The following is a 24,118-nucleotide window of genomic DNA, read 5'->3' as shown; positions in this document are numbered from 1 at the left end:
AGTTGGTGTTTTTTTCTTCTTCGGGAGTGTCAGGGGCGTTGCCTGTTACGTCGTTTGGGTTATTGGGCTACCTTGTTGAACGCATATCATTATATTTCTCTTTTTTTTTTTCAAATATAATTAATTAGTCCAACGAACCGTTCGGTATGCATAATGCGTACCGCGTACCGAACCGAAAGCGTCGTACCGAACGGTTCAATACGAATACGCGTATCGTTACACCCCTAATATATATATATATATATATATATATATATATATATATATATATATATATATATATATATATATATATATATATATTTATATATATATATATACAATGTATGAATAATATAATAGTATAGTGTAGTAGAATAGTATTATTATTCAATATCTTATTAAATCAATTAGTTTAAATAATCATGTAATGTTCATTGATAAAAAAAAACTTATATTAATAAAAGTATTTTTATTATATTAAATAAATACACTCCTATAGCTTGCTCTATTCTTTTTGTATTATGTCTGTTTTCTTTTTATATATTATATAATAATAATAATACGTAGTATGTGTACTGCATTAAGCTAACTGAGACTTGTTATAGCACTTGTACATCATTGCTATTTTGTTGATTTTGATTGCTTCCATTGTCCTCATTTGAAATTTGCTTTGGATAAAGTGTCTGCTAAATGACTAAATGTGTGTGTGTGTGTGTGTGTGTGTGTGTATATAAATATAGGCTATATATAGTAAAATCGTTTATTCACATTGTGTTGTTAGAGTTCAAGATTTTGATAAATATCTCAACATCCTACAGTATCACCTCAGATCCAAACCCAGTCCATGGACTCCACCCTTAAGCAACCCGCTTTCATCCCTGTGGGAGATATTTATATATATACTGTATGTGTGTGTGTACGTTTTATCGTTATTGTACTTTTTAATATTCAAAAGTATCTCTTCGCCCTGTAGAGGGCGCTGTGGCTGTGCTTCTTTTTTTCGTTGTAACCGTTTATCCCCCGTTACTTCCCTTAGCGCAGGTGCAGCCATGAACAGCAGCGAGAGCCTCCCCCCCTCCCCCTCCGTCAACGACATCTCCTCCATGTCCACCGACCAGACCCTGGCCTCCGATACCGACAGCAGCCTGGAGACCTCCGCCGGACCGCTGGGGTGCTGCAGGTGACTAACCGCCTGTCTGCGCAACCCCATGTTCTTCAGAAGGTGATCGGCACCCGAAAGAGAAATCCACAAACCTCGAAAACATGTAATTACGAAATAAATTAAAAAAGAGAAAAAAAGTCAATGTATACGTATAAAATAATGTATCGCGCGTAAATTACGACAAAGTGTGCATTTTCATTCAAAGAAACATCTGAATATGTATATTTATGAATCTTCACTAACGTTAGTTGCTTTGCTTTGAATCCCCCTCATATGGCATCCAAAAAAATAAGGAGACTTCGAAAAAGAAGAAAAAAATTGGGAATCTATGTAAAGTGTACATTGACTGGCTGATATCTAATACCTTGCGATTTTCTGTGCTTCACTCGATGTGGCAGGGTGGGCTTTTGTTTTAACGAGCACCGATCAACCCTTGTTTTCTGTGAAGGTTTTTAGCTCGTTCCGGAAGTTTTCGGACGGGCCGGTATGTCTGTGTGCGATAATATAATATGTACAATGGCGCCCCCTATCTTTTGTATATATGTAATTGTGTACAGTTGTGAGGCGTTCTCAGAGTGGGACTGACGGCCAGTAGAGGGAGTATTTGCACACCTTGCCACATCACAGCTAATCACCTGTTTCCCTTTTGCCTGTAGTCTTGCATGGTCAGAGATAAAAGTAACTAAGCTAATTATACATATACCAATATAGAGAACCGTGTTTATATAGCATTTAAGGGTGAACGTGGGCGTTTCTGTCGCTCGACAGGAAGTGAGGCTGCTTTACAGGAAGCAATTGAGGGGTACAAGCACTGTCGCTGTCATTTTCTGCCTTTGTGTTCTCTGAAGCAGCCTTGCATGCTGTTCCGTCACCCTTGAAAGGTGTGTGTAACTAAAACGAATGCAGGTCGAGAGCATGAACCTCATCCTCACCTTTCATTCCTCGCAAACAAAATCTCATCACGAAACTCGTATTTTTGTGTTATCCGAAGGGAATCAACGAGCTTACTACCTAAATTTAAACTGGAGTTTATTTATTTAATGTCAGATCTGGGAAGTGCCTTTGTAATAATGCAGTTTCCTCCTCGAAAACACGAATATAGTAACGCGACGGCTCTGATAGAGGTTTTCCAGGTGGCGTCGGATGTGTCAGGTCTGTTTACCCGATCCCACAATCCCTTATTCATGTAAAGATCCTGCGTTAGATCCAAGTGTCTGATTTAAAGTCATTGTATGTTAAAAAGAGGCACCTAGACTTCTACATTTCTACACTGATCTGTTATTAGCTCCAGATCTGAGAACTACAGTGGCTCTAAACAGTATTTCGACACTTAAAAACATAACTGAAATATAAAATACAAGTCTGTTCTTCTCCAGTTCAGTCTGGTGCGGTTCATTTAATTAAACTAGGAACGTACCACTACCACAAAACATTTAAGAGCAATATCTCATCTCAAAGCAACCATTTTAATATACTGTAAAACATGCTTGGTTTTTAAATGTGTCAAAATATGTTTTGGGGCCACTGTTTGTTGCAATGTAGCCCCACTCTTCACATTTAATTGTTACATAAAAAAAAAAGACGAGTAATGTAGTCTTTCAAACACACATGGCTGATGTTTTTAGTATTAGGTAAAGATTAGCTTCATTGAATTAACATTATGCAGTACACAGTAATTTGAGCATATAATATTTAAGTTGTACGGTTTTGTTATGTACCTGTACTTGATCCGTGTACTAAACATTTTAATAAAGGGATGAAATACTCATGATTTTTTTGTTTGTTTATGTAACAGCTCTCATTTGCTAACTCATTCTCACCCAGAAACACTGTTTTAGTTCGTTCATTATTAGTGTTTCAATTATTTGTATTTTTCACAACACATTTATATTTTGCACTGCATGTTAATGTACGTGTGTTTCCACTTAAAGGAATAGTTCGCCCAAAAATGAAAATGTGTAAAATATATATACTCACCTTCAGGTTATCAAATATGTAGATGAGCTTGTTTTAAATTCAGAACAGATTTGGAGAAATTTAGCATGTCATCTCTTGCTCCTCTGCAGTGAATGGGTGCCGTCAGAATGAGAGTCAAAACAGCTGATGAAAACATCACAATAATCCACAAGTAATCCATAATAATGCGATAACCCGTAAAAATGCGTCATCCAGTGAAAAATTCCATCCCTGTTGTCTTCACATGCAAATCTGAACAACAATTTTGCACTGTTTTCGCTTCTAAATAGTGCTCGATCTGTGCATGTTTCTCTCCTGATTCAGACAAGAAACATTTTTCCACTGGAAAAAGCAATATTATGGATAAAGGATTGCATTTTATGGTGTGAACTGTTCCTTTAAGCACCTGCAGAAATATGCTCAGATTGTGCTTTTGTTTTCATGTTAACACTAATCAAATGTGATTAAATTATTATTATTTTTTGCATACATTAATACTTTTGACATCGTATATTGACCCTTATAAGATATTCCAGCTTTCTGTTGGACACTGAGAGCTGACATCATTCAGGTGCTGTTAAAAAAAATAAAAAAACTCTGAACCTTGAAATCAAAAGCCATTTAAATGCCCGTTTTATTTGTATGAACATGAACAGAATGTTTTCACCATAAAAATCGACATCACATTTCCCACCAGTAATGCATATCATCTCCAGAGGACAGAGAGGGGTTCCGGGAGGTCTCCGGTCTGTGCAAACTACTTCAATATGGCTGCTGATGATTTTACAACAGGGTGGACACATACATACGTACAGTAGCTTTTGTATTACTATTGTTAGAATTCAATACTAATTGTAAAACGTTGCGTTGGTTCATTTTAGAATAGACAGACAATAATGTGGTGTGCCATCTTGCATTTTATACAGGTTATTTTTCGATGAAAGGGCCCTCGTATCTCGCGCACAGGGTCCATTTATTGCCAATCCATCATCTCAATCATCCGTTTTGAAACTTTGCATCATTTAAACCATTTGTTACGAAATTAAATTAAGGTTTCCTTGAATTTCAGCCCAGGAGTGTGTATTTCTCTCATGGTGCTTCAAATAACAAACGTCGGGATGGCTTCTGATCAATGTAGGTGTCAACACTGAATGTTTGTACTTTTCACACTGTTATAATGCTGCTTCTGAAACCAGCGTCCATTACAATCCTGAACAGTGATGTACATGGGGTGCCACTGCTGTGGCATTGTGGGTAAAGTACTGAACGTGGCAGTTTGTTCTGTATTGTAGAGTTTGACTTTGTCTTGTAAAAGTGGGAGTGCGGTTTGTGAACTGGAAACAAATGGTTGGAAATGATGTAACTTACTGTGCTATTATGATGTCATCATTGAAATTCAAATTGATTGGTCGAGATGAGAAATGTACACTGCTAGAGAATGGAACTGTAAAATATTCCCAAGTTGTTTTTTTATTGTAAGGTTTTGATTAAAACCATTCATTAGCCAGTCTTGTATGTTCATCAGTAAATGCATGTTCACTAGATGAAACAGTCCTTCAGCTCCCAGTAAACACATCTGTCATGTTATGTTTGAAATCAAGGTGTAGATCATGTTCTATTTCCATCCAAACAGAGAAACTGCACAACAGTGAACTGCTGATCAATCAGTGTGACTCAGAGCAATACAGACCACATCATCATTACCACTGACTCCTTTCACTTTCTTTCCATTTTCTTACTTTTTACTACCTTTTCTTTACTTATTTCTTTCCGTTTTACTTATTCAGTTCTTTCTTGTTTCATTTTCTTCCTTCACTTTCTTTTCTTTACTTTTCTTTTTGTTCTTCCTTCTATTAATTAATGTATTTTTCCATTTTCATTTTCTTCTTCCCATCTTGTTTCCTTTCTTCTTTTTCTTTATCCGTTTCATTTCTTCCTTTCCATTTTTTTCAATCCTTATTTTCTTCTTAATTTTTTGCTTTTCCCCATCTTCCTTCTCTTCCCTGCCATTTTTTCCCTTTCTTTCCTTCTTTTTCCATTTTTCCTTCTTTCACCTTCCCTTTCTTTCCATTCTTCCTTCATTTGTTTTTCTTCATTCTTTCCTTCCTTTCCCGCTTCTTCCTTCTGTCTATTATTATTTTCCTCAATTTTCTTTCTTTTTTTTGCTTTTTATTTGCCTTTTCCCATCTTCTTTCTCTTCCTTCCCTTTCTTTTCAATCTTCCTTACTTATTTTTCCTAATCTTTTGCTTTTAGCTTCTTTCCTTTCCTTTCCTTTCCTTATTATTGTTTCCCTTTCTTCATTTTCTTTTCCTTCTTCATTCTTCCTTCTTCCTTCCTCCTTTCTATTGCTTTCCTTTCTTCATTTTCTTTTCCTTCTTCTTTCTTCCTTCTTCCTTCCCCCTTTCCTTATTATTGCTTCCCTTTCTTTTTCTCTTCCTTATTTCTTCCTTTACTTTCCTTCTTTCTCATTTTTTGTTTTGTTTCCTTTTTTTCTTCCTTTCTTCATTGACATTTCTGTCTTCCCCCTTTTTTGATTCGTTCTTCCTTCCTTCAGATTTTTCTTTCTGTTTTTAATTTCCATTTTCTTGGTTTATTCAATGTCAAAAATGGCAGTATAGTGCAATAACACAGCTCTTTAAGTGAATAATGAATAATGGATTGTGTTTGTAATCATGAGTTGATGCCGTGTGCTAGTTAACGTGACGAGTCTCATGTTTAACTCTTTATGGTTTCATTTGGACTCAGAGGGTATTTCCAAACCTCCACCTCTCTCTCTCTCTCTCTCTCTCTCTCTCTCTCTCTCTCTCTCTCTGTGCTGTCAGTGAAGCGTTTTCTGTTGAGAGTTTCAGATGGAGACTGTGGTTCTTTACACAGTGCTGTTTGACATATATTGCCATTTTCAAACCTCTTGCTTCAGGCTGTTGTTCAAATCAAATTATTCTACACATGCAAGATAAAATGAGATGGTTGGGGAAAAAATGAAAATAAAAACTAAAGATTTAAACAGCACTATGGATTGCTGTAAGCACCCGACATTTTAAAGGTACTGTGTATGTAATATAAATATCTGTATGTGACTCAAAATAAACTCCTTTGACCTTGAAACTAATTGTCATATTTTCTTATGTATTAATGAATTTGAAGACCTAGACAGGTGACTGGTAGATGTTAATGGGTTGTTGACAACGTGAACATTTATATAAACGTGAGAAGGGAAAGTGTATAAATTAGCTGCTATAATTGGCTTCTAGATGGTATTTTTAATCACCTTGTTGATTCATTTTTAAAAGTTTAACATGATGTGACAAATTAACTTAAAAAAAATCAATATTCAATGTAGATTCTCAATAAATATAGGGTCATAAACACTGCATGCATGATAATTGCATTAAAAGCTATATGCAGTTTAAATTCACTTCAACACTGTATAATATATACATAATTTCTTTATTTGTTTATTATTTACATATTTTTATTACTTTGTACTTACCATATTAATAGGTATTTTAATGCATTTAATTTTCCATCAAATGAACAAAGCCCTGCTCGCTGTGGTTCACACTCAAGTAGTCTGCAGTCAGCACTGAAGTTAAGGGTTTCAAGTATTAATCACTCTTCAAAGTTTCAAAGGTAAACTGATCCTCTTAATCCCAGCTGCTCACACATGGAGTCTTTCGGAGAATTTCTCAAGCTCTGGAAGTGCTAACTCATTTCAGAGCCTGCAGCTGACCTGAACTTTGACCCTTTTTTTTCTTAGAAAGACCTTAATTAAGTTGATATATGTGGTTTTCAGTTTGTGTTTTTTTTTTTTGGCGCGATCTTTAACAAGTAATGAGAGTTACCAGATCAGGGTGTTTTTACACCATGATACCTGATTGGTTGATGTCATAGTGACGTTAGGTTTAGGGGTGGGGTGGTAACGGGGATCATTTAGATGATTTAGAAACACCCAGCAGTTAGAAAACACCCACAAGTTGATAAACACCCAGTTTTGCACTGCAGAGACCTATAATTGGACCTAAGTCTCATCTTTAATGGGTTAACTGTGGTGAATTAGTGAAGACAGGTGATGTAAGTTACTGAGAAACATCTAAAAGCCCCCAATTAGATTGTGGTCATCTAATAAAAAAAGAATGGAGTTCTTATGTTTGTTTTTTTATGTATGTGATGCCACAATTTGTTGAAGACAGAAGTTGCTGTTGCATTGAATAAAAATGAAAAAGACTACTCATGAGTAAATTTTCATTTTGAGTTCATACTTTTCGATGACACCATACAATTCTTATTTTATTTTATTTAACCCTCTGTCTTTCTCTCTCTCTCTCTCTCTCTCTCACACACACACACTTAACTGAAGCATATTTATCATCTAAATAGCTCTGTTACCTACAGTGGACTTCCATCTCATTTGGTTTAGTTCTATAAAATGGAGCAAAACCCAAATCGCCAACAAAAGACGATCCCTGCATGAGAAGCTCTCTATTATCTGTTTTTCTCTCCAGCTCCAGAGGTTTGTATTCTTCAGCTCAAGCTCGGCGTGAAAATATTCCTGGATCCCGCTCCATTCTGTCACTGGTAGCTCAGAATGGAATTTGCAGGCTGTGTTTACTTTGTCCGGCTGCTTTAAGCCTATTATCCAGTGAAGAAAGGTGCGGAGTGTGAGCCAGAGTGCTGCGGGATGGAGAGCGCAGGACCCCTGGTGCCTCCTCTAATCGGGTTCAGTGGAATACACTAGAGGGAGCTTTAAATTCAAACACATCATTATACTGGGTCAAATGACAAGGATGATAATTCCCAGAGTGCACCGGGGCAGCGCTAGATGTCGGTAGCAAACGATTAGTTCATAAGAAAACCAAAAAAGAAAAAGTTTATTCAATTAGCCCCATGCTTTTCCAAAACTAGTGGTGGTTAATTAAAAAAAGCTGAAATAAAATAAAGTTTACAAAATTTCTGATAGACCACGTAACATAAAAATGGAATAAATTACATTTAACTTAAAAGTTATTTTCAAATTGTAACAATACAGTTTTATATAAATAAAAGATGAAAAATGAGAAATGTTGCGCATGTATAAAAAACTAATCTTGAATTTAAATGAAAACAGGATTTCTTTTGTTTAATAATAATAATAATAATAATAATAATAATAATAATAATAGAGAAAACCTGAAATATTAATGAATATAATTTTACAGTCAAATTTAACACTTTTATCATGCTTTCTTTTTTGAGCTCTATATTCAAGTCATGCAGGTTTGGAAATAATGCTTACATTTATTCTTGCATCTTTTAGTGAGAGCTTGCAACACAATATTGAGAAATGTTCCTCATCTCACATCCACACCTGCACATACACAAATGCATTACAGTGAGAAAATATATAAAAGCCCACCCAGATTCAAACTGGGTCAATATTCTCATAATTCTGTTGCATTCTGCATCACGCTGTGTGTTTTGGTGCATTTTTATCTCTATAAGAATTATGATTGGACACAGCATATTTTTTTCACAGTTTTTTTTTATAGACATCGACTTTAATGTCCAGATTTGTTTAGGAAGCTGTGGTCTCATTAGTGTGGTTGTAAATATCAGACCACCCACAGATTTCGTGTGTGGTCGAGCCCAGCGACTGATACAATGACACAACACAATTTAAGACGAGTATAAATGAGCTCACATAATTTAATTTCATTGCATTTCACCGAATGCATCAAGCTACAGTAGAAGCATAGACAGCTGCGACAAGGCGATGACCCCACATGGTCCGAGAGATGAACAAACCCCATCTCGCTCTTCATTTTAACACACTTCCTCCCGTCTAGCACCGCTGCAAGCAAATGATGTGCGACAGGCACAAATGACAAGGACAGGCCGAGCGTTTGCAGTGTTTTCACAAGTATTTACACGTCTACTTGGTTTTGGTCATATTGCAGTGATAAATTACGCAAAAAAGCAACAGGGAAGACTGATATTAAAATACTTGCCACATCTCACAACGTACCATACTGAAAAACAACATAGCAACTCATATGCTTTAAGTGCAAGGAAAAGCCTTGATATAAAATGTATACGTAACACACATTGAGAATTCTCCGTTTAAATATCAGTACGTACATTAAACATTAATTTGCATTTATACAGACATTGGTTTTTCACTGTGGAATTTTTAACATTGTTTCTCCTTTATATACACGAGAGGACACACGACAGCTCAAGGACACATTTGGTTGGATCACAACAAGAAATAAGAGTGACATTCGTGCTTCTGTCGTCCTTCAGGAGTTTCCCATCATCTAAAACTCAGTGTTCATTCATGTAATCGATTCCTTCCCTCACATTCAACCACAACCGTCAAGAGCTCCTCTTATCATTCGCTCTCAGGTCAGAATTGCCTTCTTTTGGTTTGAAAAGCATCTTTCATTTTAACATCCGAGCTGCATCGTCCCATCATCCCTCTTAATGAATCCAACAGGTCCACGCTCAGTTCTGAAAATTTGGCTCAATGGGCTTCACTCAGCCGTGTCAAACCTTTGCACCAAACGTGCAAAGATGCCGTGAAGGTTGATTTAGTCCCGTTCTGTCTGAACACAAGCCCACACATTGTAATGTTAATGGTAGGAAGTTAACGGCTCACTGGATCCAGATGGTGTTGGCTCTGTCGGGCCGTCGCGGGTCTGCGGTCAGGTCTCCGAAGGTGGAAAAGAACTGCTCCATCTCTTTCTGCAACATCTCGTTTCTCTTTTCCGCATCGTCCTTGGCTCGCTCTGCGTTTCTCAGCTTGATCTCCACCATGGTGTATTTCTTTTTCTCCTGGTCAAGCTCTTCGTGTAGATTAGCCATCACCGTCTCCAACTCTACATTCCGAAGTTCCAGACTACAGGGAAGATGGGAAAAGGAGGGTAAATACACCTTTTAATACAGTGATGGTTTAATGAGACACTTAAAGAGTTAATTTAGGTAAAAGTTAATTCTGTCATGGATTGAAAAAGGTTTACTTTCAATAAAAAATTTCTTAACATGTATAAACTTATGTTTATATATATATATATATATATATATATATATATATATATATATATATATATATATATATATATAGGTTAAGTTAATAAACAATTTAATACATTCATAAATATTTTTTATATAAAAAAATAATATTTTAATTGTATTGAATGTAAATATTTAACATTGTTAAAATAAATATGTATGTTTTCTTATATATTAGTTAATAAATATTTTATTTTAGTAATTTGGGTTAATAAATTTAATTTGATTACAAGTAAAAAAAATGTTATTTGATTAGAAATAGTATTAAAAAAAGTATTAATTATTTAAAATAAAGATTTTTATTTAATTAAAAGTAAAAAATATATACTTGTATTTAAAAACTGATTATTTGTTAAGAAATTGAATAAATATTATTTAATTTTATTAAAAATAGATGTTTGTTGTATTTTATAAAAAGTGAGTAATTTTTTTATTATTAAATAAGTAAATAAAAGTTTTTTTTGTTGTTGTTGTAATTACTTACATTAATTCACACTGGCTTGTTTTTTTTTTTTTTTTTTTTTCTTAGTTTTTTTTTTTTTTGGGCAGGGATGAAATTATCCAAAAAAGCAACAGGGAAGACAGAACAACAATATTCAAATGTTTGCCACACATCACATTTGTGCCATACTGAAGAGTGTTTGTGTGTTTATGTAAATTATTTATTTGTTTGTTTTTTTCTCATTTATTTGTTTATTGATTTATTGGCATTCCCCTCATTTGATTTCAGTTCCCTTGTTTTAGTTTTCTATAAATCACATTTATAAAAATATACAGATTAAAATGGAAATTATTTTCAATCTCCATTTAACGGTGTTTCCTAAGTTGGAAACAATTTAGGCATTTTTTTTTTTATTTCATTTGTTTTATTTTCTATTGATTTTTTACTTCATTAAAACTGAAAAAAAACATCACTAGTTTCTGTGCTCTGTAAAGTTCATTTTTTGATTGAATATGACTCTCACCTCTTGATCCTGGTCTCATATTCGTTCTTCTGCTTGAGCATTTCCTGTTTGAGACTGGCCACCAGGCTGTGCAGTGCACTATGATTGGTCGGTCCATTTGCGACGGCAAACGTTTCACTGTTATCGCTGCTGCTGGTTCCCCTGCTCCCCCGGCCTCCTCCATTACTGGTCTGCTGCTCTCTATCATCCACCGCCAGTACGTTGTCCTCCTGCACCGGCCCGTCCAACAAAGGATCTTCAAAGTTGCTGCCAAAGAAATCCTGCTCTGGGCACGTGGTTGTGGAAGAGCGGCAAGAAGTGGAGTTTTCTGGTAGAGAGATCTCGCAAGACGAGGTGGACCATGTGGCGCTATCCACGCTCTGTTTGTCCTCACAGCTGCTGCTCAGACTGGGCTGTGTCGTTTGCTGCTGATGGATGTGGACGTTGTGGACGTTGTCGTACGTGGACAGGCGGTTCTGCTGGTGCTCGGTGTCTCTACTTTTAGCCTCGCGCATCGTGACATGACCGTTGGGCACCCAGAGTCCATTCCGTCCATTTAGAGTCCCATTTGTCACATCCGCGCTGGATACGCCCATCCGAGCGACGCCATTCTGGACGCCCATTTTGGTGCCTGAGCCTTTAATTGCACCCGTCCGACGTGCATGAAGGGTTCCCATGTTGGGTAGAGTTAGACTTTTCTCCTGATTGGCGTCACCTGAAGACGATGAGGAGGAACTGAACGACCCATTGGTGACAATCCCGCTCCCTTTGCTAAACGCCGGGTTCTTCTTCACGGAGAGCGGCGGACTGCGGGCCACCTCGAATCGCTGTCCAGTAAAACCATTACGTGGGCTGCCTGAACGAGGAGAGCCATTGTCCAGAGGAACCCGGCTGGGGGATTCTGGCGCGTCCCAAGTGCACTGTCGCACCCCACTGGTGTTATTGTTCTCTTTGTTTTGAATCTGACCATTCGTAGGCCGTTTCTGTGTCTCATTATTGTTATTATTAACCAGTTCCAGAGTGCTAGTATGCTCCTCATCGGGTGGGAAAAGAACATCATGGCGGCCAATCAGAACAGCCATCAATTGCTGGACCAGTACTGTGCCTGAACACATGACAAATAGATTACTCAAACACTGATTATAATCCAGATCCAGAGATTTTTGGAGTGAGAGATATGGATTGGAAGACCTACCTTCCATTATAGTCACTGGGTCCTCAACCTTTGGCCTTAGAATATTTGGCCCAAAGACTGTAGCCAGATTCTGTACACTCATTTTATTCACACCTGAGTAGGACTGAACTTCATCCAAAAACCTGGACAAAAAGAAGAGTCTTAACATTACAACTGAGATTTCAGAAACTGTATGTACAAAGTTGAATGTGTGGCAAAAAATAAAATAAAATAAAATAAAATAAATAAATAAATAAATAAATAAATATATATATATATATATATATATATATATATATATATATATATATATATATATATATATATATATATATAGAAATTAACTTGATTGTTGCAACAAAAAACAAAAATAATCAAAAAAAAATTTTTTTTAATAAAAATAAAAATCTTATTTTCAAAAAACTCTAAAATTGATATTATGATTTGAAAACATCATACAAGATAATTCATATCTTTTTTTTCTTTTTTATAGTGCCACTGAGTTAATTGATTCACGGACTCATTCAAAGACAGCCACTTATTTAATTCCTGAATGCATCACTGTTTTTCAGCTGATTCACTGAGTGAACAGACTCAGTGACTGACTTAAAGACAGTCACTTTTTTATTCACAAATGAATCAGTGTTTTTGAGTGAACTGACGGACTGAACTGACTCAGTGACTCACTTACAGAGAGTGCCTTGCTTTGTTCCTGAATGCATCAGGGTTTTTGAATCAATCAATTGAGTGAACTGATTCAGTGACTCACAGACAGTCACTTGCAATGTTCCTGAATGCATCAAGGTTTTTGAATGAATCGATTGATTGGATTGACTCATTGACTCAAATTTCCACCACTAATGCAAAGTACTATTACATATTTTTTTATACAATATTTTGTGATAAGCCACAGCTGAATGGAATAAAATAAAAAATCACCTACTTGCATATGTATTTAAGCAGGTTGTAGTTTACCGGAGGTAGACCTTCCACTTGTCTTCTTAATTCCTTCATTCCCTGCACAGAGAGATTAAAAACAATAATAATTAAATACACATCCAGGATAAAAAGAAATACAAATGTATGCCTTTGCTTAAACTGATTATAGTAATTTAATTTTAAATGATCTGGACTAATATGCATGATTAAAAGACGTACTAAATGAAAAAGCAATTAAACCTGTCCCATTGCTTTTAAAAGTCTTCCAAATTGACTTTAAATATTCATACTGCAATTTATTCCGTTATTACTGCACTATTCGTCTAGGCATGGGTCAGTGAGTTTAACAACTGATGACGGTCTAGATTTATTGATGCGCTCCATTCCAGATCTGTTTTTATCATGGTCAATATGTCTTTTCCCTGCAGGCTCTCTCTGATGAAAATGACTTTGCTGCACCACATGAGAAAGCTATTTTTCAAAAACAAATGGATGTAGTAAGCCTTCTACTTCATTTGACATGGTACCGCGATTCTTTGCGTGTACCACACTCAAGGGACTCTCAGAGGTACGAATCTCGCTCAAATCCTTGGGGCAGTAAATTAAATTCAGTGTTGCAAGACTCCGTCCTGCACTTTGATTCTATCCTGAAACCTTTCAAAAGCCGCTGGCTGACGCACAGGTGATTCACGCGAGGTAAAACTGTAACTTAAAAGTCAGAATGAGGCTGTTTCTGTTCCTCGGGGTCAACCTGTTCTTCTTTAGGCTCAGCAAAAGTAAGGTATTGATGCACGCAAGATGAAAGACGAGTGCAGTAGAATAGTGCGATGAGTTATTTGCCTTTTTCTCAGCCTGCTGGTGGGAACCGAACTTGAAACTAAGAAAAAGCAAAAAGAGGGGAGCTAAAAAGTTCAACAATGTTTTGAGTCTACAATGAGGCTCATTATGAAAAACAACATCCTTGACATTTGTTAACATGTAGTTTAGTTAAAAATGTTATGCTTTTAAACAAAGTCTTGTAAAATGCTAAATAAACAACAACAGAACCAGAGCAAAAGCCCTTTTTATTTTAATTTTAACTTTAATTTTGATCCTTTGAAAGTATCCTGAAAAAAATTAAAAAAAAATCACTCTTTGCAGAAAAACATTAAGCAGCCCAACTGTTTTCAGAATTTATATTAATAAGAAATGTTTTTTTTTTTTTTTGCTGCAAAATTGGCATATTAGAAAGATTATTTAAAATATTATAAAGATTATTAAGGATCATGTGACACACTGGGGCAATGGTGTTGAAAAATAAACTTAGCATTACTAAAATACAGTAAATTATAAAATATATTTAATATAGAAATTGATATTTTAAATTGCAATAATATGTTTCACAATATTATGGTTTTTACAGAATTTTTGATTAAATAAATGCACACTTGAGGAGCATAAGAATCTTCTATCACCACCAATAAAAAACCCAAAAAACATTACCATTCAGTCAAAGGTTCTTTGAAGAACCATGTCTTTCTTAACTTTTTCTAATCTGAAAAACATTCTTTCACCACAAATAACCTTTTGTGAAACAGAAAGATTCTTCATATGTTCATAACTTCACAGGTTCTTCATGGAACCATTTAGACAAAAAAAAAAAAAGGTTGTTCTATGGCATCCTGAAGCACCTTTATTTCTAAAAGTGTACCCACCCCAAACATTACAACTGTACAGTAGTACTTTATATGTATCTAGTAACTTGCATCATTAATAACACACACGTTTGAAGAAAACCATTGCACCCTTGAGTAATGAGACCTGTTATAGCCACCAAGAATATACAACAGGATTTTATGCTTGCAATGTGATGGTCAACAAGAGATAACTCACTGCATCCTGGTCTTTGCTGAGGAGTTTGGTGCAGGCCAGAAACTCTTCGTATTTACAGAACGGGATGACCGGCTCAGGCAGCTCTCTCAAGTACAGCTTCAACAATGATGCTACGGTGTGAACGTCTGTGTTACTGCAGAGAAAGATGGAAAGAATAGACATATAAGTCTAGAAGCAAAAGCGTGTGTAAAAAATGACTTTAAATGACAGAGTGTGGGTGTCCATGATGTGTCAGTATCCCAGCAGATCTAATGATGATCCCACAGAGGATTTGAGCTTGTGACAATCCCGTAACATGCTGGATTCATCGACTCTTCCCGGGTGGGCTGGACAGGAATAGCAAGCACGTGTATAATGTAACCGTCACATGCATATTCTGTGTATTGACCCTTAATAATTATCACCTTGCTTCAGACACCAGTGAGATCTAAATATGAACGGTGCTAAATATTCAGCGTGCCTTCCCTGCCATGTCTCTTCACGACAAAGTGATTGTGGAGCCCTGGCAGCCGTCGCTAAATTTGCAGGTTGTAAATAAACCGGGGAAGCAGCTGCTGGTGTTGTCTGCAGCATTTGGTAATGTGGAAGTGCAGAGAAAGCGTTTTCAGAGAGAGAAAGTATCCAGCATCTACATTTTAGGGTAATGAGAAGGGACATTAGCTTAAAATGGACAACATAACTGCACTTTCAGGCGGAATCTACTAAATGGTAAATAGTCCATTTGGAAAACTGCACAGAGAGAAACATTGGAAATGAGAAAAAGACGAAATTAAAAACCTGGAGGTGTTAAAAAGTCTTGTTAATTTATAAATGTGAATTCTTGGGTGAATATTCCAGAATTAGATTCTGCTTCATTGTAATGCCAGGCATCTGTGAAGAAAGCAAACCTATTTTTATCAAAAGATGGCACTCTTATGAGTTTTAATATAAAGTGAAAGTATGTCGAACATGTTTCAGAGGCTCTAAACAGAGCTGTCACTGTCAACTGCATCTTTTCGCTTTGATTTGTCACTGGAGCCAGAGTAAACTTGGATTTAATGAGGACTCAATTCAGGCATTAATGAGATGGTAATTCTTTGCTAGATTTCATTTACATTATTTTACATTTAGTAGACGTGTTTATCCAAAGTGACTTAGTCTTAGCATTTTTTTTAAATAAGTATCTTATGCTCCACATGGCTGCATTTAATTGATTAAAAATACAGTAAAAGACTTAATATTGTAATATAATTTGACAACGTAAGCTAGTTGTTCCATTGTTCCAGTCTTCAGTGTCACATGATCCTTCAGAAATTATTCTAATATGCTGATTTGCTGCTCATATCACGTTTTTTATTATCAATGTTGAAAACTTTTGTGCTTAATATTTTGTATAAACCGTGATTTATTTATTTTTTCATGATTATTTATTGAATAAAATTTAAAAAATCATGAAGAGAGTTGATAAGGAAGGCAAAATAGATAATACAGACAATCTGGACTATTCTGAAGATTATTTAGATGATTTAAAGTTGTGTCTGTTTGTTTTCATGCAGATTCCTTTCACATTCCTAACAGAAAGTGCAAGTACCAATCAAAAGACGGCTTCTCTCCACAGTCGAAAGCATCCTGAAGCTCTTTGACGAGGTTGGCTTGTCCAGGCAGACGGAAGAGCCCTTCTTCTCGCAGACCCCAATGACGGATGAAGTCCACGCACTGCTCCACCAGCATTGGCGCCATCTTATTGCCATAACGACGTTCATATCGAACAGTCTCTTCCAACTTCTGACCGAAGATTCCTGAAACACAAACCCATAGTTCATGAGGATCAGATAAGCCAATATTTAGGCACATTCTGATGATTTTACACAAGAATTTTGAGACTCACACCTGCTGAGAAATTTTAAAAAGTTTTTTTTTTTTTTTTTTTTATTGAGAGACCTAATATATATGTGAATATTATATGTGCTAATTGTTACATTTTATCTTTTATTTAATATTTTAGGTAGGCTACCATTATGAAAAGTAAGAAGAGCTATCTGACAAATCTTTTAGAGCCTTAAAAAATTGTTTTAAACTCCATGTTGAAAAACAATTGATCCCTCTATTTCAATATGTAGGGGAAAAAGTGAGGAGAGAGCTGCTAAAGAAGCATGATTTAAGCTATTCTTGCATGTCACGCTCTCTGAGAAGAAAATCACACACTTCCTCTCCTTCCCTGTTCTTTTGTCTGCATCGGTCGGGCTGAAAACAAGCGTGATTCACATGTGGCATGCATATGAGCGGGGATTAGCCCAGACTTCCTGGAAGCTTTGGATCGGTGCGCTTTCCAGGTCTCCGGACGCAGACATGTGGTACGAGGTGGTACAAATTCAACTAAGCCTAGAAGACAGGAAGGGTTTTGCCGCCTTCTTCCTGCCTGAGCTGATGGAGGGGAAAAAGAGGCTGGACAGATGTGAGAAACGATATTTCACATTTTCTTTCAAGTCTGACTCACCATGTTTGAAGCTGACGCAACTTTTTATTTTACGGAAGACACTTCTGTGCATGAAACTGTAATAAAATAAGGGATGCAAGAAGGTGCATCCAAAGTGTCCGCCTCTGAGCATCTTCAACAATCAGTCCAAAGTAGCCTACAATCACACTACTGCTGAAAAATCATCCACAATATTATTTTCCTCCACTCAGTCTTTGGGAAAATGTTTTGGGAACTTCCATAGCTGGATCGCAACTGGATCTCAAACGAATGAAGAAAAAGTACTTGACCTGCGTCAATAGTTTTAGTTTTCTATATACATCTCTTTCTGGATGAATAAACATAGAAGTTTCCCATGATGCATCTCTGGACCAGGCGATGTCAGTTATTAATGGTGGCCACACAGGTGTGAGATGGTGATCTGGCTAAAACACAGGAACCTAAGCAGAAAAAAACAGAATGTAGACATTCGCTTGGCTTCAATTCTTTAATGATTTATCCAGAAGCTCTTGCAAGAGAGTCTTGTTTCCCATGGAAAGAGTTTGTGAGGAATCCGGCCAAACGTAATCTCCTGATGGTTCTCCTCTCCCTTCAGTGAGTTCACCTGGTTTACACTCTTGGTTTCTCAAGCCTGGATCTCCTGTCTGTGAATCCTCAGGGATTTAATATCTCATTTTGGTGGAGCTTTTCTTCTGACTTTCACATGACTTTTCTGTCCCTGTTTGCTATGGCAGTCAATTAACAACACTGGACACACACACACACACTCGACTTCACGCCGTCTTCAAGCTGTCCAGAGCTTTTCTGCCAATCTCATGTATTCCCACAGAGTACTCTTTGTGCTGCTGCAAGGCTCTTATCCTACAAAATATCAAATATGAGATGCTTCCAGTCCGGCTCTCTTTGCAAACTACAGTACGTATCTTCTTCTCTCATAACAGTCTTGCACCTTTTAGATCTTCCTTCCTCATTTCAGACCTTTGAGGCAGTCTCTTCATTTTTTCCTCAATTCTTTTTGTCCCTCGTTACAGCCTCGTACCCTTTGAGCTCTTGCGGTTTCTTTGGTCTTCTCTTCTCTTCATCTCATCTTGTCTCCTTTTAATCCACTCTTTCATCAGATTGCCCAGAAGCCATTCCTGTATACTCTCTGTCCTCTACTCCTGTACGTCTGAAAGCGGAGTCCGTTCCCTTCTTTAAGGAGGTTTGGATTTAAAGGGGAGGAGACGAACTGCTCCATCCATCCAAAGCTCAGACCTGACCTGTACTTCATAGCAGAGAGTACGACGGGGCCAAAACTACCCCTCCCCTCCGTCCCCTAAGGTTAGTGTTAAAAAGCTGCTAAGCTCTTAGCTGTGTAATCATCTGTTGTGGCTGTTCCCAGCCTTCGGCCCTCATTCCTGCCGTTCACACCGCCGTGTTTTTGTGGACGTTTGAACAGCGGCACTCGGCCGTGGGCGAATCACTCACAGCCTAGAAGGTCTTCCAGTTCACTGGCGGAAAAGATTATATGCAGAAAGATTGTTTTAATCTTCTTGAATAAAGAATAAAAACTGAATTCTGAATGAATGAATATTCTTTGTCTAAACCTTCAGACCAGGATTAAAAACTCAAACAAGAAAACAAGTACAGTAAATGCGCCTTTAAATAAGCTCTGTTTTTAAGTTCACAAAGAATAGACATGCCAACAGCAGCAAATTATGACTTCATTAAAAAGCCTGTAATAGATTCTCACAGTCAGAAGCCATATAGGAGCTGCAAACTGTATAACACATTGCATACAAAAGTGGAAGTAATTTTCTTGACCTAAGAAGCTCAAATCTGATCGCCTGGGTTTAACTTGTGAGAGGTTTTCATCTTCTACTTTGCTTTATTTCATAGGAAGGACATATTTTTTTATTTTTTGTGAAGTCATCACAAAACAAACATGCTTTTCCACCAGTGGTCAATTACTCTTTCAGATAAAAAAAAAAGAGTTATTGGCCAGAATTAGCTTAAAAGGTTTGATTATATATATATATATATATATATATATATATATATATATATATATATATATATATATATATATATATATATATATATATATATATATATATATATATATATATATATATATATATATATATATATATATATATTTAACACTAAATATACCACTAAACTAGTCTATTTTAATATTTATTAAATGAGTTCCGAAATAGCTTTTTTTTTTAATTGTTTAATTTAAGTTTTAGTAATGTTTTTTAATATGCTTTAACCATATTTATTAGTTTTCATTATTTATTTATAACTTAATTTTTGTTATTTCATTTTTTTAAGTGCTACAACTTTTCTAATTTTCATTTAAGATTGTTAAAATTTGAAAAGTCAATGCATCATTTATTTTATTTCAGATTTATTTCAATTGCAGAAAACAATTTCAGACAACAACACTGCGCAAGACTGAAAACAAAAAATCCTAAACTAGACCTAGAAGCGTATTCTCACAAATTTTAGTCCTAACTAGTCGTAACAATTTCTTGTATTTTCATGACATCGTGCTGGGAAGCTCTAATTGGTTCACACTTCTGGCTTCTCCTGTGCAGCATTGCGTCTTCTGTGAGGACAGATGCTTTTCTTGACACTGCATTTTTAGTCGAACTGAACTTTTTAAAGAATATGTGATCTCTCTTGGATCAGACTGGAAGGGTCAGCTTCAGACAGTCAATACTTCATTAACTACAAAGAAAACACTTATATGTCATTGCTGAAAGCTGATAAAGTCTTTGACAAAAGTGTGATCACACAGCAAAATAACAAGTCAAAAGCGAATAACGTCTTAAAGGGATTCTAAACGTCTGTGGCCTAATGAATGATCCGCTTCTTGCAGCTGCACACACATGCTCATATCAAATCTGAGACGGAGATGTCGAAGGTCAAGGAGAAGAGACTGGAACAGGCATGCACTGCAACTGGGTGGTCGTGAAACACCACAGGACCCCTACAGTGGGATATTATACACTCTTTGACTCGGTGACCTTTGACCTATGGGGTAAATCAGCTGACTGTGGTAGGTAATGTCCCTTTCTCAACTACAAATGTGAACAAAAGATACATTCCTGAGGAATCCTAATTCTTTTGGCTACACATATGTAAACATGAGATATATATATATTTTTTTCAAAGGCTTTGTGCACAGAAATACCAAACATGGTTGTAACAAAATGTCCATTTAGCAAAATCCAATGACCAAGTTGAGTTCACAGAGAAATATTTAAAGGGTAAGACGGTGTAAGACCAAGACTACAAACCAAGCAACACACAAAAAGCACTATGCTGGCCCTAGATATTACAAATGACTGTGTAAAGTAACTTTTAAGTAATTTAACTGTGTTAACAAGCGAAAAAATACTTCAAGAAAAGCCAAACACAGCAGGTAAAGTTGATGTAGGACACGTTGTAAATTCCACAACATGCCTCTCAAAGTTTAATGCACTCAGTCTGTATCACATGGTTTTGTGCCCTCAACTCTGGCTGGACTACACGAGCTTATTCCTGTGAATGGTTGATTCCTGCCCACACAGAGTGGGATCATTCAGATGGCCATGCAAGGATGAGTCATTCTTGCAGGCTGGTGAGCAAACCTCTTCACTGACCCCAGAAAGTGGGCAGTTTAATGAGGTTGGTGCTGTGTGCGAGACTGAAAAATATGAGCACACCTCCAAACACACCCACACATCGACAGTCAATTAAACTGACAACTATCTCAGACCTCATGGCACTTTTTTGTATTAATGTACGTGAAGTATATAAATATATGAATACTTTCAACCTATTCCATAATTTTGAGTCTCTAATTAGGTTTCTACTTCAAACAATCACTTAAATATAATAACTTAAATGCTGGCTGTCAAAACCCTTGTCATTCAGAAAGTGGAGCCTAAAACCAGTTCAGAAACTTTTAGATGTTTAGAATTTTAGAAATTCTACCGTATTTTCCGGGCTATAAGTCACTTTTTATTTCATAGTTTGGCTGGTCCTGCGACTTATAGTCAGGTGCGACTTATTTATCAAAATTAATTTGACATGAACCAAGAGAAATGAATTAAGACAAATGAACCAAGAGAAAACATTACCGTCTCCAGCCGTGAGAGGGCGCTCTATGCTGCTCAGTTCTCCTGTAGTCTACACTGAAGACATAGAGCGCCCTCTCGCGGCTGGAGAAGGTAATGTTTTCTCTTGGTTCTACATAAATGCGACTTATAGTCCAGTGCGACTTATATATGTTTTTTTCCTCATCATGACGTATTTTTGGACTGATGCGACTTATAGTCAGGTGCGACTTACAGTCCGAAAAATATGGTAATTTCTTTTTTTTTTTTCAGATTTTTTCATACATACATATATAAGGCCTATATAAGCAAACAAACAAATAAATAAGCTTTATGAGTGAGCATGACCCGAAATTTGACTAAAACAATTCACAATTCAACTTCCCCAAAGTCCAAACAAAAACTACGCCCTTGTAGTATAGTATATAGCAAAGTTAAAGCTGTGTAAGTAAAGCAAAGTTAAACTGTGACCATCCTGTTTATATCCATTAACCAACAGTGACTTATTCTGACAAACTGGTTGCAGAAGCTCACCTCCTCCAAACGGAGCCCATATCACCCTGCGGATGCTCTTCACCCAGTCCTCCATGTCATTCTGTGTGCTGGCCATAAGTAGATAAGTCTCATGGTTGGATGTCATTCGCTCCCTGTCGCCCCCTACAGAAAGAGCATTGAAATAATGGTCAGAAGTTTGTTGGGTTTGATGTTCTTCCATGTAAAAACACAGTAACATGTAACATGAATATCAAAATATCATTTCAAAAGCCATCATTCACATACACACTTTCAATTGTGAAAATAGCTTGAGCTTTCTTTACTTCTTTTAAGCCCCTTTCAAACTGCCATTCCGGCAAATACAGGGGTAAAGTGTTCCTGCAATTGGTCCCGGGTGAAAGGGGCTTAAGTCTGCGAAACTTTCCTTTATAACAACTATAACAACTGGAGTTATTTGCTCACTCCTTGACACTTCTGCAAACCACTTGTCAACAGCCAATTAGGTCTCGGTCATTAAAGATGAGTGGCAGGACATGCCTTTGTATGCTAAACAATTCAAAATGGCGCCGCAGTGTGTGGCTCGCCGTTTACCTTTGCTGGGATTATTGCTAATTTGCCTGTTTCTACTGCTTGTCACTCGAAATGTGTCACCGTTGCTGGTGTATGACCGCCTGACTTTGTTAAGTATATGTAACTCTGTGGAGAAAGTGCCGATCTATGGCTCTGTTGGTCAGTCAGCCACGCTGCCGCCTTTCATCGCGTCCATACCTGCCTATCTATGGCGTGAACCCTGCCTGCCACTCCGCAGAAATCGCCGCAGGAAACGCGGGAAGAGAGGCGGAATACGTGTCAGGCTCAGAGCGTACCTGACATCATCCTCCACCTGCGATCGGGGTCATCCGTGTTTTGGGTCGTCAGCTGGGTTCATCGGCTGCAATGTGCGTTCTTTGGCATGCAATTACCGGTGGCTCCGGTCGATTGTACCGGGCTCCGAGTGCCCATCTCCCCGCTACTGGAACAGGAAGCGCTCCTCCAAGCGAGGCTGCGTGCTTGGGAATCTCCGCCCGCTCAGTCGTGCTTCCCAACGGACTGAAAGGCGCTCAATTCACATGGCGCTGATCAACACTAGGTCACTTACAAATAAGACTTTTATATTGAATGACTATTTTATGACAAACGCTCTGGACTTTTTGTTGTTGACGGAAACATGGTTGAAACCAGGTGATGACAGCGCCTTCTCGGAGCTCCTCCCCCCTGGCTGCTCTTTCTACAACTCCCCACGAGTGTCAGGTCGAGGCGGTGGGCTGGCCACGCTCTTCAAAAATGAGTACAGATGCCGGTTACTACCTGCACTTGTCTATAATAGTTTTGAACTTCAGCTGTTTGTGGCTGATCTAGATTATCCTGTATTGTTTGCAGTTATTTATCGCCCACCAAAGCCAAACAAAGATTTTATGCACGAGTTCTCTGAGTTTTTAGCTGATGTTGTTCCTAAATATGATAAGCTTTTGGTTTGTGGGGATTTCAATATCCATGTGTGTTGTCCCTCAAACCCACTTGCTCATGATTTTAAAACTCTTTTAAGTTCTTTTGGCTTAAATCAATGTGTGGAAGGTCCGACACATCAACTTGGCCACACGTTGGATCTCATTATTTCACACGGGCTCTCAGTTTCACTTGAAGAAATAACAGAATCTGGTATCTCAGATCACTTCCCCATTAGATTTGAGATCAGTATTCCACCACCCACTAGTAAACCTGTCTCCTCAGCCTCTAGGCGCCGCTGCATCACACCCTCTGTAGGTGTAGAGTTTGCTTCTGTGTTTATGGGCTCACAGTTTTATGCTATGAATGGTCTGGTCTCTCCTTCATCCCCAGATAATATTCTTTCTGTGTTTCTCTCCACAAGCACTGAAATTCTAGACTCTATTGCCCCTTTTCGGACTAAATCTATTAAACCTAAGGTGGATCCTTGGCTAAATGACACCACAAGGGCCCTT

General features: G+C 37.2%; 2 protein-coding genes across 15 annotated transcripts in view; one reads left to right on the top strand and one right to left on the bottom strand.

Moving 5' to 3' along the window:
• The window catches only part of LOC127986165 (mitogen-activated protein kinase 10), a 63,332-nt gene extending 57,126 nt beyond the window's left edge, over positions 1-6,206 (top strand). For 7 of the 10 annotated variants that reach the window (XM_052588406.1, XM_052588408.1, XM_052588405.1 and 4 more), the window contains one exon: positions 1,024-6,206. In XM_052588406.1, the coding sequence (XP_052444366.1) occupies positions 1,024-1,166 (143 nt within the window). In that variant the 3' untranslated portion in view covers positions 1,167-6,206. Of the gene's footprint in view, positions 1-1,018 lie in introns of all 10 variants that reach the window. The other 3 variants (XM_052588411.1, XM_052588413.1, XM_052588412.1) reach the window with 3 other exon arrangements.
• A 2,546-nt stretch (positions 6,207-8,752) lies between these two features.
• Positions 8,753-24,118, bottom strand: part of LOC127985855 (rho GTPase-activating protein 24) — a 65,613-nt gene continuing 50,247 nt past the window's right edge. For 4 of the 5 annotated variants that reach the window (XM_052588046.1, XM_052588043.1, XM_052588042.1 and 1 more), the window contains exons 2-8: positions 22,158-22,280; positions 16,648-16,855; positions 15,078-15,210; positions 13,210-13,283; positions 12,288-12,409; positions 11,114-12,197; positions 8,753-9,975 (exon numbers count right to left, since the gene is read on the bottom strand). In XM_052588046.1, the coding sequence (XP_052444006.1) occupies positions 9,732-9,975; positions 11,114-12,197; positions 12,288-12,409; positions 13,210-13,283; positions 15,078-15,210; positions 16,648-16,855; positions 22,158-22,263 (1,971 nt within the window). In that variant the 5' untranslated portion in view covers positions 22,264-22,280 and the 3' untranslated portion in view covers positions 8,753-9,731. Of the gene's footprint in view, positions 9,976-11,113; positions 12,198-12,287; positions 12,410-13,209; positions 13,284-15,077; positions 15,211-16,647; positions 16,856-17,553; positions 19,023-22,157; positions 22,281-24,118 lie in introns of those variants that run through there. The other variant, XM_052588045.1, reaches the window with a different exon arrangement.

The sequence above is a fragment of the Carassius gibelio genome, chromosome B21 (assembly GCF_023724105.1).
Source record: "Carassius gibelio isolate Cgi1373 ecotype wild population from Czech Republic chromosome B21, carGib1.2-hapl.c, whole genome shotgun sequence".
In the NCBI taxonomy this organism is placed as follows: domain Eukaryota; kingdom Metazoa; phylum Chordata; class Actinopteri; order Cypriniformes; family Cyprinidae; genus Carassius; species Carassius gibelio.
This window is presented reverse-complemented; position numbering and strand designations above follow the sequence as displayed.